Genomic DNA, 17,096 nt, shown 5'->3' with positions numbered 1-17,096 from the left:
CAGTCTGATTATATCACATTTTAGTTGTTCTTGTCGCCCACTGCGGGACTAATAAAGGAATATCTTATTTTATCTTATTTTATCAAATCTAAGACCTTTAACCCGGAACCCTCAGAGACTTAACTGACGTCACCTGGTAAATGGTTGACTGTGAAAGGCTGCAGGGGCTGGAAACAGTAGAAATCAAATGGGATATCGCCGACTTGCAGCATATCATGTTACCCTGACAATGCCATATCATGTTATGAACAATGGTGGTTACTTTATACTTTTTATTCCCCGATTTGAACTTCTTCCAGGCTCTTGCTTTACCAGATGAGAGGTAATTGTCAATTGATCTATTCACTCTTCTTTGTCAAAACAGCTTCAAAAGCATAACGTGAGGAAAAGGTTGATGAATAAACCAGGTGTGTAATAAAGTTTCTGCTTGTATTCCTCTGCTTTCATGTGTTTTTATGGTCCATCTTTAAACCTTAATGTTTCAGTGGAAATGTAATATTTCAGGCTGAACTCACATGTGCCGTCCTCTTTGTTTACCTTTTCTTTCCGTCTCTGACTTCAACTGGTACACCCGTGTTTAACATCACATTGCTATGAATTATGGGTCATTACCTTGGGCAAACTCTGCAGAAATGCAGACGAATGGAAAATGCTATACTATGACTTTTTTCGACTGATATATTACTTTTTTCGACATGCTATTCTATTACTTTTTTATGACATGCTATTCTATTACTTTTTTATGACATGCTATACTATGACCTTTTTATGATTTTTTTTCGACATGCTATACTGACTTTTTTTTAACTTTTCCACATGCTATACTATGACTTTTTTTTTTTACTTTTCCACATGCTATACTATGACTTTTTTATGACTTTTTTTCCACATGCTATACTATGACTTTCTTAATTTCAGTTTTCGAACACTATACTTTCTTCGACATGCTATACTATGACTTTTTTCGACTGATATATTACTTTTTTTTTTACTTTTTTCGACATGCTATACTATGACCTTTTTTATGATTTTTTTTCCCCACATGCTATACTATGACTTTTTTTTTACTTTTTTCGACAGGCTATACTATGACTTTTTTTTTACTTTTTTCGACAGGCTATACTATGACTTTTTTTATGACGTTTTTCCCCCACATGCTATACTATGACTTTCTTAATTTCAGTTTTCGAATACTATGACTTTCTTCGACATGCTATACTATGACCTTTTTATGACTTTTGTCGACTATGCAATTCATTTGTCATTACTTTTTTCCACATGCTTTACTAGTACTTTTGGATACGTTTTCTCAAATTACTAAACTATGACTTTTGTCGACATACTATACCGTGACTTTTTTTAACATGATAAAATATTACTCTTTCATGCCTTGTCACGACATACTATACCATGAATTTTTTCATAATGCTATTCTCAAACTTTTTGATGAATTTTTTTGACATACTATACTATGACACTTTTACTTATTTCAACATACTATGGCATGATTTTATCACTTTTGTCAATACACTTTACCATGGCTTTTTTGACATACTATAACTCTTTCGAAATACTGTGTCTTTATCGACATACTCAGATTTTTTTTATTACTTTGTTCCACATACTATGCTGTTGCATTCTAATTTCATCATGATAAAATATTGTTTGTGGTAAACAATCATAGTTTAGTATGATATTTCATGAAATTTTAATCGCATTTTTCAGGACGTTTGTTTGGCGTTTAATACTTTACTTTTTTGTGATAGATTTCACGGCAAATTATACAATATCTACCTCTAAAATGTAGTGGAGTACATCACATAAAAAAGGGAATCAAGAAGTACAAGTATCTTGAATGTGTATTTGAGTTCAGTACTGTAGTGAATGTACATATTTGCCATTTTTTCAATATGTTAAATAAATTCAACAAAATGACATCATGCAGTTTTAAGGGTAGATTTTTTCTTAATTTAATTCTAAAATAAATATAGATAAAACAGTGAAGATATTTGGTGATTCCACCAGCTTTCACCAAAAGAAAACCAGGTTGCTTTACATGCAGCATCAAGAAAGAGTGTACTTATTAAATCAGGCCAATTTAATGGAAATAAAACACCATGTAGAAAAAAAACATACAGACAGACAGCTTGATGCTCCAGCTATCAGGCTGTTGGAAAAAATAAGAAAACGTTTTTGCTTTTTTGAGTAATTTCATAAATTGAGGAAATCTGGCAATGTGCACACCTAGAGGGGATCTCAGGAGGTAACCTCTCTACTCATTAGATTTGGATTAAAAAGGTATTTGTATGTTTTGTATAAGCTAAGTAAAACCAATTTGAAAATGCACAGCTTAGGTGCAGCGAAAAAAAAGCAGCGGCAAAGCTTTTACATGTTCTACGGTATGCTATTAGGACAATGTGATGGCTACAAAATCACATTGAAATTACGCATATGTGAATTTGGAGGTCCCATATGGGAGATACAGTATTTGCTATTCACAGACTTAATGTATGTGGCAAAGTTTGGATAAATCACAGAAAAAGTCAATTGAGAATCCTAATTTGTGGTCTCCAATTTGTTTAAGAATGTCTTGATTTCATAGATTGACTCTTAGCACAGATGGTATTACGTGTTTAATTAAAAGAAGTGGATGATTGTTTGCTAATACTTGTTTCATTTCGTTTTTTTACAGGTCTGCCTCAAACCTTCAACCCTGTCAGCTCCAGTATGGTCCCCAACTTGACAACTTCTGTTATTTACAAAAAAATAGGAATACAAAACAAATGTTAATCTGTTCCAAGATGAATCCTGTCTGACCTCTCAAAGTGCCATTTTCTTTTTCTTTTTTTGAAGGAAACGTTCAAATCTGTTTAGGTCTGCCTTAAAAAAAAAATCTTAGCATTGCATATGTACATTGAAATAGGTTTTGAAAACATTCCTCCTTCCATACTGGGAGAACTGTGGAGTTCACTTCACAGCCAGTATGAACAGGAGGACATTTGCAGAGACCAATTATTCTTTCAGTATACAAATGAGCTCGCAAGCATTGCACAAACAGATGCCTGAAAAAAATCAGAACCCTGTCTTTAACCCCACCTCCCTCATTCTCTCCAACTGCATGGTCAAATGTGGGAAGTAATTACAGTACATTGTCTCTCCCCTGGTCCCCATCATGACACAGGACAAGTGCATCTTTGCTTTAGGTTTGAAGTGTGTCTGAATCAAAACTATACTGCTGTTAAGAGTCAAACATTCAAGTCCACGCAGATCCAGCTCTTCCGTTTTGTCTCATCAGTCATGTCAGCCTAAACATTTATATCCAAGTGAATTTGAGACACTTGTGTACTTGTGGTCGGGTTCCCCCTAAATGTCTATCGTAAGCAACAAAGTGAAACTTCACCTACAGGAGAACAACAAAAATCCGTTCTTTTGGTTCCATGATGAAATCCACGACAGAGTTAGGCCGGGGCGCTCTTTACTTTGAAACGGCCAATATGAGGATTCTGGATTAATCATTACCATATTGGCTCTTATGCGTCACTCTAGACAGCCGTAAAATGCAGAGTTTAGGTGAGGGGACAAAAAACCAAACAATGTCCTCTGCTGTAGCACATCAGTACAGCAGTCCCCCTTTTAGCTCTGGTGTACAGTTTAGTCAGGCATGTCGATGCACAGTTTAGGTGGCGGGACGAAGTATTTCCCAGGGCTCTGTGTGATCACCACGCCGGTCTTCTTGTGGAACATGGGGGCGATCTTTGGTGGCGGCTCGGGAACGGGCATATCCTCGACCGCCTCAGGGTCCTCGCTGCGCTGGAGGTCGTAGGACACGTTGCCGTACTCTCGGAGGAAGGGGAGGAGCTCCAACAAGAAGTGGCAGAAGTCCTTGCGGATGCCAAACCACCCTGTAGGAAGATCAAGACAGAGGTGAATTTAAAGGATAACTTTGGTATTTTTTTAATCTTTTGGGGCAAGCTGACACCATCATGTATGTCCACTAAATGTGCTTGTTTTTCCCCCACTGGCTGGCTCTGAACTATTATTATAAATGTCTGACATTATGGATAAGATATTTGGAGAAGGAGAAGTTAAGTTCTGAAATGTCACGAGGTGACGCGTTGCTGAAAGACAACAGTGGAAACGCTGAGAGCCGTCCAGGCAGTTTGTTGTTTTGGAATACAGAAAGCCAAGCTTGGTGTTATCTAAAAGATTTTCAATGTCATGGCTGAATATTTAGATTCATTTGACAATGCGAATGAGGTCTTTCAATTTGTTGGTCACCCATATTTAATTAGGTCAGAGTATACAGATGTTAAGATGGGACTTGGACAAAATAACAAACAGACCTGATCAAGTAAAAAGTAAAGAAAAAAAGTTATGTTTCTCTGTAGGTTTCTTTCCATAATGTTATCAGACACTTGTATAACAACCTGAGCCTGTAAGGCTCAAAAACAAGCACTTTTAGTGGGCGTTACGTTGCTAATTAATACAATTTGTTACTAAGACACAAAAAAGTGGGAAAATAGGGTCCAGGTTTCAAAATACTGAAGTTCTTCCTCACAGCGCAGAAATAAAAATCATTCTACTTCATACCATGGGTGCACAAGATTTGTTTTGGAGTTGGCATCTAAGAGTTTCACTGTTGTTGTATGTTACCATAAAACATGACTTGCTGGTTCCATCTTTTTAAATGTGGGGATTTGTTTTACTGTTTTTTGTCCTGCATAATAATAAACATCTTCTGGTTTTTATGTCTTCAGTCAAACAAAAATAATAATTAGAAGCTCTAGAGATTCGTCAATTTATCTCTTCTACGATAATAAACTGATTATTTTTTGGGGGTTTTGAATTTTAGGTAAGCCTAAAACCAGCTATCAGAATATGCCAGCTTGCTCTGAGGCAAATCAGAGTCAAATCAATAATAACTGACATTAAGTAAGTTAGTTGCTGGCCTAGAATTGACAAACAAAGCTTTCTACATGATAGAATAATTAGTATAAATAAAATAAGTATATATTCTGAGCTGAACATAAGTTGCACATCATCTGCTTCGACTGTGTCAACAAGAAATGATTCTCCAGAGTTGGTAAATAATGCAGATGGTAAGTTTTACAGAAAGCTGTTTTAAGGGAAAGTTGTATTACTACTGTAAACTAGAGCAACGTAGTGTTCAACAGAGAAGAACAGCAGTAAACCCCCCAGTGTAGATATTCAGCAGCCCACAGCACATTAGTGGCTTTAAATACTCACAGTGGTTTCCCCCCTTCTGGCCAAACGTGGTGGCCATGAGTGTGAGCAGAGAGAGCCAGAGCGGGACGAACACACACACGTAGCTCAGACTGTTGTGGCCGTCCAGCTTGTGCACCAAGAGGATCTGAGGAGACACATGAATTGTATACGTCAAAGTCAAGCAAAGCTGTGTGTACATGCACACACACACATATGCAGGAGGCATGTGTAAAATAGATTCTAGTATTCTTAATCACTGCCGAAAGATGGTGATGATGAACGACAGATTTTTAATGATCTGAAAAATATAACTGGATCATTACATTTGCAAAGTAAATGAATATAAGGAGCTAAAACAATTTGGATTGACCTCTTTGTGGTGTTAATAAAAATGTTTACAGTTTTATTTAACTCAGCAACCATAAATAAATTGAATATTTTAGTTTTTTTCTAAACATTTTGTGTTAGAACAAGCCATCGGGTATTCATAATTTACATGACATCATGTATGCAGTTTACACTCATTTCAAAAAGACCATACATACATTTGGCCAATAGAGGGCAGGATAGGCACATTTTAATATAAAAAAATAAATAATTGCTTTATATTCAACTATATAGCAACTAATTTACTTTTGTGAGATAGACACAATTTTGTTACTGGAATTGGTTTGACTGGAGTTAATTTATATTTATTCAAGAATTTGAAAAGGTGGAATTCTGGCCTGAGAAAAAAAAAAAGCCTACACAGGGTTAACCACATGAAATAGAATATACCAAATCTAATAAACTTTAAAAGAGATAACTCACCTCAAAGGTGAGAAGGGGTACGACAATGGTCATCCAACTGATTGCCATGGTGATGTGGGTCCGCCGTTGCTCGGCGATGATGTCGATGGAGCGGAGGAAGAGGACAGACCAGATGATGTAGTAGAGAACAACAAGGCACAGGAAGGACATCAGGATCCACAGCGGGACACACACCACCTGCAGCACACACACATCGGGTATCATTAAAGAAGAGGAAGGTACTCGCAGAAGTATCACCGGCAGTGGCTTTACACTCTAATACACGGTTAAGGAATAATACAGATAGCAGTACTGAGATCTTTTTACTTTAAGTTACTGTGAGGAACTTTTATCTGGTTATGAAATATGAATCAATGTAAGACTGAGGCCTCTATATGAACTGCATAAGTAAACAAGACCATCAGCGTGAAACACTGCCACTAAACGCCGCCAAAAACAACACAAAATATAAGTTCCTTAATGTAACTTTAAAGAAAAAGCAATAATACCAGAGTGTAGAAATACTCTATTACAAGTAAAACTCCTGTATTGCACATGTTAGTTAAGTAAACGCACAAGAATTAGCATTGAAATTTACTTAAGAGTAACAAAAGTAAACCATACTGATGACGAAGAATGGTCCAATTAAGAACAAATATATTATATTATTGCATTAAAAATAGGGATGAATATTGCATTAAAAAATAGCAACGCTTGCAAAGTTGGGTTGGCTGATTTCAACTGATAAATGGGTATCATATAGTAATCTATTATAACACATCATAACGTATTATTGTTATTATTATTATATTATGTATTAATGATGTTAATCTGCAAAGGAACTTAAGTTACATAATAAATGTAGTGGAGTTCAATATTTCCCTTTGACAAGTATATAAATACAAAGAGAAATGTAAGGAAGCAGAAAAAGAGAATGATCAAGTATAGAACAAGTACTGCACAACTGTATTCAAGTACAGTACTTGGGTAAATGTACTTATTCACAGAATGAGATGACATCTGCAGCGGTGGAATGTAACTAATGAATACATAGTTAATTGTATTGAAGTGTGTAGAAAAACAAAGCAATGGCTCATCTCTGATCTACTTTGTGTTTGCGTATCTCACCAGCCACGGCCAGTGGATGATCTTGTCCAGCCTCAGAGCGATGAAGATGAACTGGAGAATGTTAACTGAACACAACACCTCCAGCTGACGAGAGGAAGAGCAAAGACAAAAAGTTCAGCACTGTACTCATTTTCTCAAATAAAGTATCTATCTTTGATATTTTCTTAAATAAATGTCAGTGAATTCGAGTAACCACTGATGGATGATATGAAAATAGAAGAGATCGCTCATTCCTACTCCCAATGCAGACAAACTCAAACCATCTAGCCACAGTTACAAGTGTGATTTTGCATTATTTTCCAACTCCGGTCTCAGTGTAACCGTATATATATACACATATATCAGACTCCTTACCTCGAGGGAGCGGTCGTGTCTGAACCCCCAGACGCATGCTGCTACAGAGACGGGCGACACGAAGAAGAGCGGCATGAAGACGAGGAGCCAGTAGTAGTTTCCTCTCTCCACACGGTCGCACACCAACACCTCGAACATCAGCAACAGGACGTGGAGCCCCACTGCGATCAGCATGGCTTTGAACTCCACACATGTCTCCCCTTCAGCCCTGCAAGAGGAGGAATGGAAATAATCAGAAAGCTCCTCAATACTGACACTTATTATTCCTGTGATTAAATTTCACGATGTTCATGATTTAGAAGCCTTACCAAAGAGACAAAATCACACACATAAGCATAACTTATTCATATACATAATAAAGAGATAGGAGCAATAGGATATGGGACTTTAAATCATGTGGGATTATGGTTTCTATCGTATTACATCTTAAATATGTTACATTTTCAATAGAAACAACAATAAATGGCACTTTTTTGTGGTTAAATCCATAAAACTGTCTTTACTATCTCATCTATAGCGTATTAATATCATACCTCCAGCTTTTTATTCTGTATATAATGCCTTTAAATAAGAATAACCTGTACTAATCCTGTTATACATATACCTGCACTGCCTAATGTAACAGTTGCACATATTCACATTGTCCATATTTCTTAGCATATCATAATTACCCCTTACTGTTTATAATACTGTTTTTCTTGTGTGGCAAAATGGGACTACAACTCCATAATATGCACAACCCTGTGGTGTTCAATGACAATAAATTAACTTTGAACCATTTATGCTTATGTACATTACTCTTTTTCACATTTGGCTAGATGCTAAAAAGCATTTCGTTGTCTGAGTAGCTTTACTCTGTGCAATGAGGAGTAAATTAAATCTAATCTAACCTTTATTAAAGATCCACCGGTACCAGATATGGAGTGAGTATCGGTCAAAATGGACTAATCTGGTATCGAACACCATCATTTTAATAAATAACCAATCAATAAATGTATATCTATGTATGTATTTGTTACATTTTGTCTTACAAAGATAGGAAAGCAATGTTTTATTCAAGCCTGCTGTTACCTTATGCATAAAAGAAAGATCCCAGTAACTTCCACACAGTAAGGCACACAGCTTATTAATCAAACACTGGTATATGATTTTTAGAAGCATGCGTAGCTTTAATAAAAGAGAGTCTACCTGTACTGGGGGTTGTGCGCCCAGACTCCAGTGCCGACAGAGGCCCCGATGATGACCAACAGCTTCCACAGCCATATCGGGGTGAACACAGCCCAGTAGCTCCACTGGATGACTCCATCCAGCCTCAAGGACAGCAGCACGGAGAAGAGCAGCAGACAGGAGTAGATCAGGAACTTACTGCAACAACGGACAGAGAGAAACATAGTTGACAGGTGTACCTTTGTGAGTGCCTTACTATATGTAGTTTGACAGTTACAGGCACTGGAGGACCTCTCACATTAAGTCAATAAAGATGTTCTTAACAAATCCAATGCAAAGAAGATGGGATCTGTGGAGGGTGTGTGCAAGTGCAATGCCATTTATTGACCATAGGGAGGCACTCAAACTGAAACTCGTTTTGTCCAAATTTGAGAAAAGGCCCAATGATAAAGGATGACGGAGAAAGGAGACTGTGCTGCTATCAGTCATGTATGCTAAATAAAATAAAAGGACATTTTAGAAAGCGAAAATTAGATACCTGGATGAAAAAAAGAGGTTGGAAAATTGACTTTAGTGGGATGAAGAGTTTATGGACAGTGTCAAAAAAAGCTGATGCTCCCAACCTTTCTTAACACTGTAACTGTCATTATGTTTAAAGAGAATGTGTTATACACCCTGACATTGTCCTTCACACCATACACCCGCTAAGCTAACCAGCCCACTGACTTTTCTCATCCTGCATACAACTTCAAAGATCTTCATCCTCCTAAATTATTTACTTCTAGAGGTCACTTTTCGATAAGATCTAGGGGAACCAAATTATGGAATGGCTTTTCACACGTAACAAAAATAAATTTTGCTCAAATGCTTAAAAGACAACCTTCCCCCTGTTTTGTAATTACTTTCCTTTATGTATTATATGTATTCCATGTTTCAGTTTGTATGTTTAATCTGTAGTTGTTGCATTCACAGGGACTTGTAGCATTACTTTTGTGGAGGAGTAAATGCAGGGGTACAAACCCAAATCCCCTTAATCAGAATCGGCTTATTCTCTCTCACACACACACACACACACACACACACACACACACACACACACACACACACACACACACACACACACACACACACACACACACTGCATTTTCTTGTTGTTTATAATGAATTGTTATTATAAATCATATCTTGTAAAAATGCTTTTTCAACAATATTTCATATTATATGTGTTATTTTTGTGTTCGTTTTAGTATTGTGAGTTTTTTTACATTACATTACATTACAGTCATTTAGCAGACGCTTTTACCCAAAGCGACTTACAATAAGTGTATTCAACATAGGTATTCAAGACAACTACTAGTCACCAGAAGTCATAAGTGCATCTAATTTCTTAAACAAGCATCTAAAAGCATAAACAAGAGCAAAAGTACAGTGCAGAAACAAACTAATACAAAAAATGAAACAAACTAATTCGAATACAAAAGTGAAACAAACTAATTCGAATACAAAAAGTGAAACAAACTAATTCGAATACAAAAAGTGAAACAAACTAATACGAATACAATAAGTGCTAAGTGGAAGGCTCTCTATATATAGAGCCTATATAATATATATAGATATGCTGCTGTCAGGTTGCTCTGCTCCCAGTAGACCACACGACACTAATACACTGTGCAATACAATAGTTATAATAGTTTCCGTCTGTATATATAATCTTTCAGTTACTGTGGATTCTTTACTGTTTTTTTTTTTATTGCTCATTTATAATACTTATTTTGATCTTGTTTTTTTAGTTTTTTTTTTACTATGTCTCTTGTTTGCACTATCTCTATGCTGCTGTAATCCTGTAAATGTCCCGGCTGCGGGACTAATAAAAGTTTATTTATCTCTCTCTCTCTCTCTCTCTATATATATATATAGAGCCTATATACTATATATAGAGCCTATATATATTATATAGGTGGAGGCTTCAAATAAGCCCAGTGGGTTTTCTACCTCTTCCTGCACTGTAATATCATTTTTATATTTTTCAATTGTGCAATTAAATTGTGATAAATATATATATATAACTATATATATATATATATATATATATATATATATATATATATATATATATATATATATATAACTTTTGTACTTATTCCTGTTGTCTTCCACTGATTTCTTGATCATCACTGCTTTTTATGGATCCTGACACAGGCTGTTACTATAAATGCAACCTAGAAACCTGGCTTTACTCCATGCATAGTATTATGGGATGCACCAGAGACACATTCACAAACATGTGACTTTATAGGAACACACAGCTTCACCTAAGCTAGCAGGTTAGCCAGGCCTTGTTTAGCCACATCCTCCCTTAGCTTCACTGCATTGTACAGATAGCTAAGGACAACTATTAAAACAATATGATCAGATACATTAATACAATTCCACACACAAAAAAAAATGTTATATGTATATATATATATATAGGCTCTATATATATTATATAGGTGGAGGCTTCAAATAAGCCCAGTGGGTTTTCTGCCTCTTCCTGCACTGTAATATCATTTTTATATTTTTCAATTGTGCAATTAAATTGTGAAGAGCTGGTCTGTGTTTAAACCACTGATATGACATGTTACTACTGTGGGATTGGGGGAACTATGGTACTCCATTATTGTTGGAATTCATGCATTTTGATAGTTATATATTTATATATATATATATATATATATATATATATATATAATATATATATATATATATATATATATATATATATATATATATATATAATATATATATATATATATTAATATATATAATATATTTATATATATATATATATATATATATATATAAATATATATATATTTATATATATATTAAAAAATATATATATATAAATATATTTATATACATTTATATATATATATATATATATATAATATAAATAAGCTAGCAGGTTAGCCAGGCCTTGTTTAGCCACATCCTCTCTTAGCTTCACTGCATTGTACAGATAGCTAAGGACAACTATTAAGACAATATGATCAGATACATTAATACAATTCCACACACACACAAATAAAACGCTTGTTACAGCAACACAAACCAAAACAAAGCTAATGCTAACTAGCTAGCTAACACAGCTAGCATGTAGCTTAGCCGCACGTACCTGGGGTTGAAGTCCTGGAAGAGTCCTCTTAGATTCATGGTGCAGACGGGGCCGGTTCAGTAGCTCGTTCACCGCCAGACGTGAGTGCTCCACATGGTTAAATCAGGTGCTAGTTTAGCTGTTTGGTTCGTTTTCATTACAGAACTTCGCGTGTTTTTTTTGTTTTGGTTCTTTTTCCTTCCTGCTCGCTGGAAGTGACGTCACTACACTTCTTCTTCTTCGTGTGTTTTTTTGTTTGTTGTTGTTGCAACGATTTGACGCATTACCGCCACCTGTCGCTATGGCGTGTGGCTCACAGTGTTCCAATATTCAAAATATATTAATTATAAAAGGTTTTTTTTGTTAGAATATTTACTGGATAATAAATGTACTCTTATCTTATATCTTATATATATCTATCTATATATATAACATGCTCATCTGTTTCTTCTTGCCCACAGTAATCACATCAGCCTGCATTATGTTTACCTATATTAAATAGTAGTAATAATAATAATATTAATAATAATAATAATAATACATTTTATTCATTACATTACAGTCATTTAGCAGACGCTTTTATCCAAAGCAACTTACAATCAGTAGTATATTACATATCATTCACCCATTCACACACTGATGACAGGCTACCATGCAAGGTGCCACCATCAGACTCTAACTAACATTCATGCAACATCCAGTCCACACCGATGGCAAGCCTTCAGGAGCAACTTGGGGTTAAGTGTCTTGCCCAAGGACACATTGACAGCGGAAGCCGGGTATTGAACCACCGACCTTCTGATTGGAGAACTACCTTGCTCTCCACTACGCCAGAGCGCTTTTCAGATTACTCAAAGACACTTTACAGACATTTAAAATCAGCATTAAGAGCTACACACTAAAAACTTAAAACTTAAAACACACAGCATTAGTCAGACATTAAAAGCAGTTCTGAAGAGGTGAGTTTGGATTTCTGATTTGAACATTGAAAGATCATTGCAGTCTCGGATGTGTTTGGGGAGAGAGTTCCAGAGGGAGGGGGCAGCTGTGGAGAAGGCTCTGTCGCCCCATGTCCGGTGCTTGGTCCTGACTGGCAGAGATAGCAGGTTGGCATCAGAGGAGGAGCTGACAGGATGGAGTGTGGTGATGGAGCAGGGACGGGAAGCCAGTGGAGTTTCTGAAGAACAGGGGTGATGTGATCACGGGAGCGGGAGTGGGTGAGCAGACGAGCAGCAGAGTTCTGGATGTGTTGGAGTTTATTTAGGACTTTGGTTGATGTGCCATGAAGAATGCTGTTGCAAAATAGTGTACTGTTTAGTCCAGTGTGTCCAAATCTAATTCTTGATATTATTGTCTCATCTCTCCTGTTCCTTCCTAAACACTTTATTTCATCACTAATAGTTTTCCCTAGAACTCTAGAACAATAAATGCTAATCCTATTTTATCCAACCAAAGCTTTTGATTGGATCTGTGTAGATCTTGGCTTAACTGTTACTATTAATATATGTCTGTATGGTATGTGAATTGACAATAAACCTCTAATCCTATGTCTTCTTTTCAAATAATGTAAAATCCACTGTGGCCTTAGGAAGTATCCAATGGTGGTATTGCTGTTCCAGAGTAGCCAATTCAGATAAAAAAAATTATGAAAGGTAAATTTAAATGAAATCAAATAAAATGTTGGAGTGGCTTCACCCAGTATGACCATTTTTTTGTTGTTGTTTTTGTTTATGTTCAATTACATTTATTGTACATAGGGTCAAATCGTAACAGAAGTTACCTCAAGACACTTTATATAAAGACCAGGTCTAGACCGCGCTCTATAATTTACAGAGACACAACATTCCTCCATGAGAAAGCACCATGTGCCAAGAAAAGAAATCCCCTTTAACGGTTCACAACTTTAATCAGCAACTTGGCACAGTAACAGCATTTTAAGAAAAAAACAACAAATCAAAAATCTAGATTATGTGTCTTTGTCGTCACCAGCTGTTTAGTTTTAACGACAGCATTTTCAAAAGCCCACAAATATATATACTGCAAGTTAAATCAATCAATATGAATACAATTTCTTGTGTTAATTATTTTAATATGCATGCACATAGTCTTACGTGAATATGAATATGACATGAAGTAGACCTGACAAATATCAGATATAGGAGCTGCCTTTGAACTTACCATCATATACAACAAGTTCTACATTGTTTTTATGCCTTCACATTTTCCTCTAACCTGTGTGAGTTGGTGTTGTGGGTAGAGAATATATCTGCTCATTTGATTACAAAGTATAGGTGTAGATGTGGATATGTCTTTACTCATGTTAACACCAAACCTACACACTGCTCCCTTGTCACTGAATATGTGAAAGTCTAAAAAAATATATCTAAATATAGATATATGTTCTCCTTACACGAACATCATGAAACCCAGTTCAAGAACTGGAACATAAACTCATCACCCATGGGATCGTTGGAGAAACCGAGAAACTCAACCACCGTGCAGTTTATGCAGATGTACCCGCTGAAGTATGGACAGGTTTCGACAGAAACTGATGTAGAGCATCTGGGACAAGAACACTCAGTTTCCATCAGTTCTGAAGAAAAACATCATACTAAATCTACTGTTCTTGAGCAGGAGATGTTTCAGTTGTCGGTAAGAAGTATCACCATGCGGTTTCAGTCCGGACACAGCAGATGCTCTAACGCTCTGGTGGTGGTCGGCCTGTCTCCTGCAGATCCATTGTTTCCGCATGTGGCTGGAGGGGTTGCTGGTTGGAATCCTCAAACCAATTTGAAACGCCAAGGTGTGATAAGTGGGCCGTGCTCTACTCTCTGTAAGCGTCTACCAAAGCTCCATTGATCAAAGCACCTCGACAGTAGGTTCCTTGAAAAGCTGGAGGAACTAGGAAAAAAGGAAATAAAAAAACATCAATAACTGTCTCTTATTTACATACAGGAAGAAATTGTTTTGTTTGTATTTTTCACCACTTAATTAAAGCATCTGACTTACTTGCTTTTCCTGGCACTTCTTGGTTAAATATGTTGCGACTCCAACTCCCATGATCGTGAGGAAGACGCAGAAAACAACAACTAGGCTGAGTCTGTTCCGACTAGACAAACCACCTGACAACAACAAGCGAACAAAAGAAGAAAATGAGAACTAATGTGACTGGAATTATATCAACCACCCGACATTCAATTCATCCATCCATCCATCCATTTTCCGTAACCTGCTTATCCAGTTAAGGGTCGCGGGGTGCTGGAGCCGATCTCAGCTGTCAATGGGTGAAGGCAGGGTTCACCCTGGACAGGTCTCCAGTCTGTCGCAGGGCTGACATATATAGACAGACAACCACTCACACTCACATCCACACCTACGGGCAATTTAGAGTCTTCAATGAACCTAAGCTGCATGTCTTTGGACTGTGGGAGGAAGCCGGAGAACCCGGAGAGAACCCACGCTGACACGGGGAGAACATGCAAACTCCACACAGAAGGTTGTCCAGGTTGTCCCCCCTCTTGCTGTCAGGTGACAGTGCTAACCACTACACCACCGTACAGCACATTCAATTCAATTCAGTTTATTTTGTATAGCCCAGAATCACAAATTACAAATTTGCCTCAGAGGGCTTTTCAATCTGTACACATGCGACATCCTCTGTCCTTCCCTCACATCGGCACAGGAAAAACTCTCCTAAAAAAACCTTTAACAGGGAGAAAAAAGGAAGAAACCTATGGGAGAACGACAGAGGAGGGATCCTTCTCCCAGGATGGACAGAATGCAATAGATGTCATGTGTACAGAATGAGCAGCATAACAGTTCTTAGATACAACACATTCAATGTATATGACATAAATGATTCATATAATAAGACTACTTATAATAACAGCAGCAATTATTACAGTAGAATTATAATTATGAAAATAGGGATAGTAATGTGATTAATAATAATAATCGAAGTAGCAGTGGGTGTCAGTCGGCTCACAGCAGGAGGCACGACTACGGTCCAGGTACCACAACGATTCATGGAAACCTGCAGAGCGAGAAAGCAAAAGGGCTTCAGGGTGGAAGTGAAGCTAAAATGCTTAATGGTACAGGTAATAGTAATAGTAATGTGACTAGTAATAATAATGGTGGTAGCAGTCGGTGTCAGCAGGGCCGTAGCAGGATGCACCACCACACTCCAGGTACAGCCACGATTTATAGAAGAAGCAAAATCAGTAATGTGCATAAATAGGAGATTAATACATAAAGATGGAGGGAGAGAAGAGGAGAGAGGAGCTCAGTGTATCCTAGGTAGTCCCCTGGCTGTCTAGGCATATAGCAGCATATCTAGGGGCTGGACCAAGGCGAACCTGAACCAGCCCTAACTATAAGCGCTATCAAAAAGGAAGGTCTTAAGCCTGCTCTTAAAAGTGGTGAGTGTGTCTGCCCCCCGGACTGAAACTGGAACCTGGTTCCACAGAAGAGGAGCCTGATAACTGAAGGCTCTGGCTCCCATCCTACTTTTATATACTCTAGGAACCACAAGTAACCCTGCATTGATTGAGCGCAGCTCTCTAGTTGGGTAATATGGAACTATAAGTTCCTTAAGATAAGACGGTGCCTGGCCAGTTAGAGCTTTGTAGGTAAGTAAAATCATTTTAAATTCTATGCTTGATTTAACAGGGAGCCAGTGCAGAGAAGCTAATACTGGAGTAATATGATCTCTTTTCTTAGTTTTTGTTAGAACACGTGCTGCAGCATTCTGGATCAACTGTAAAGATCTAAGAGACCTATTAGAGCAGCCTGATAATAAGGAGTTACAGTAATCTAGTCTAGAGGTAACAAATGCATGAACTAGTTTTTCTGCATCACTTTGAGACAGGATTTGCCTGATTTTCGCAATGTTACGTAAATGAAAAAAGGCTGTCCTTGAGATCTGTTTTATATAAGAGTTAAAAGACAGATCCTGATCAAAGATAACTCCGAGGTTCTTAACGGTAGTGCTGGATGCTACATGCATGTGATCCGGTGTCATGTTTATTAAAACCTCAAAACACTGACACATTCATTTTATAATCCATTAGATTTCAGTTTTATGTTAAGTTTCCTTTGACTACTTCACAATAAAAGCTGCTTAATTTTTTGTCAGTTGAACACTTTTTTGTTTGAAGCAGTGGGGAAATAAATATCAATGAGATAAAAGTTACACTACATTACAAACATGCATTGTTTCCTCTGAATCCCCTGTATGTTTAAAGGCAATTTGAATCTAGTGCAAGAATGGTGACTCCGCCACTAACAATCCATCCAT

At 37.0% G+C, this 17,096-nt stretch overlaps 1 protein-coding gene and 1 long non-coding RNA gene across 2 annotated transcripts; both read right to left on the bottom strand.

Moving 5' to 3' along the window:
• Positions 1-2,080: 2,080 nt before the first annotated feature.
• Positions 2,081-11,983, bottom strand: tmem185 (transmembrane protein 185). Its single transcript, XM_054601434.1, has 7 exons — positions 11,822-11,983; positions 8,686-8,862; positions 7,498-7,705; positions 7,144-7,227; positions 6,037-6,213; positions 5,248-5,371; positions 2,081-3,902 (listed from the first exon to the last, which is right to left on the bottom strand). The coding sequence occupies exons 1-7, from the start codon at positions 11,857-11,859 to the stop codon at positions 3,652-3,654; spliced, it is 1,059 nt and encodes a 352-aa protein (XP_054457409.1). The 5' UTR covers positions 11,860-11,983; the 3' UTR covers positions 2,081-3,651.
• Positions 11,984-13,868: 1,885 nt separating this feature from the next.
• Positions 13,869-15,100, bottom strand: LOC129093722 (uncharacterized). The gene is made up of 2 exons (XR_008531304.1): positions 14,810-15,100; positions 13,869-14,701 (listed from the first exon to the last, which is right to left on the bottom strand). It is a non-coding gene; the product is annotated as an uncharacterized LOC129093722 (long non-coding RNA).
• Positions 15,101-17,096: the final 1,996 nt, after the last annotated feature.

The sequence above is a fragment of the Anoplopoma fimbria genome, chromosome 7, assembly GCF_027596085.1.
Source record: "Anoplopoma fimbria isolate UVic2021 breed Golden Eagle Sablefish chromosome 7, Afim_UVic_2022, whole genome shotgun sequence".
Classification (NCBI taxonomy): domain Eukaryota; kingdom Metazoa; phylum Chordata; class Actinopteri; order Perciformes; family Anoplopomatidae; genus Anoplopoma; species Anoplopoma fimbria.
This window is presented reverse-complemented; position numbering and strand designations above follow the sequence as displayed.

Excerpts from the sequence above, each read along its gene's own strand:
- tmem185 (XM_054601434.1), bottom strand. The coding sequence starts at position 11,859 with ATGAATCTAAGAGGACTCTTCCAGGACTTCAACCCCAG. Across the intron at positions 8,863-11,821 it reads TTCCAGGACTTCAACCCCAG|TAAGTTCCTGATCTACTCCT; the intron begins GTACGTGCGGCT and ends CCGTTGTTGCAG. Across the intron at positions 7,228-7,497 it reads GACACGACCGCTCCCTCGAG|CTGGAGGTGTTGTGTTCAGT; the intron begins GTAAGGAGTCTG and ends TCCTCTCGTCAG.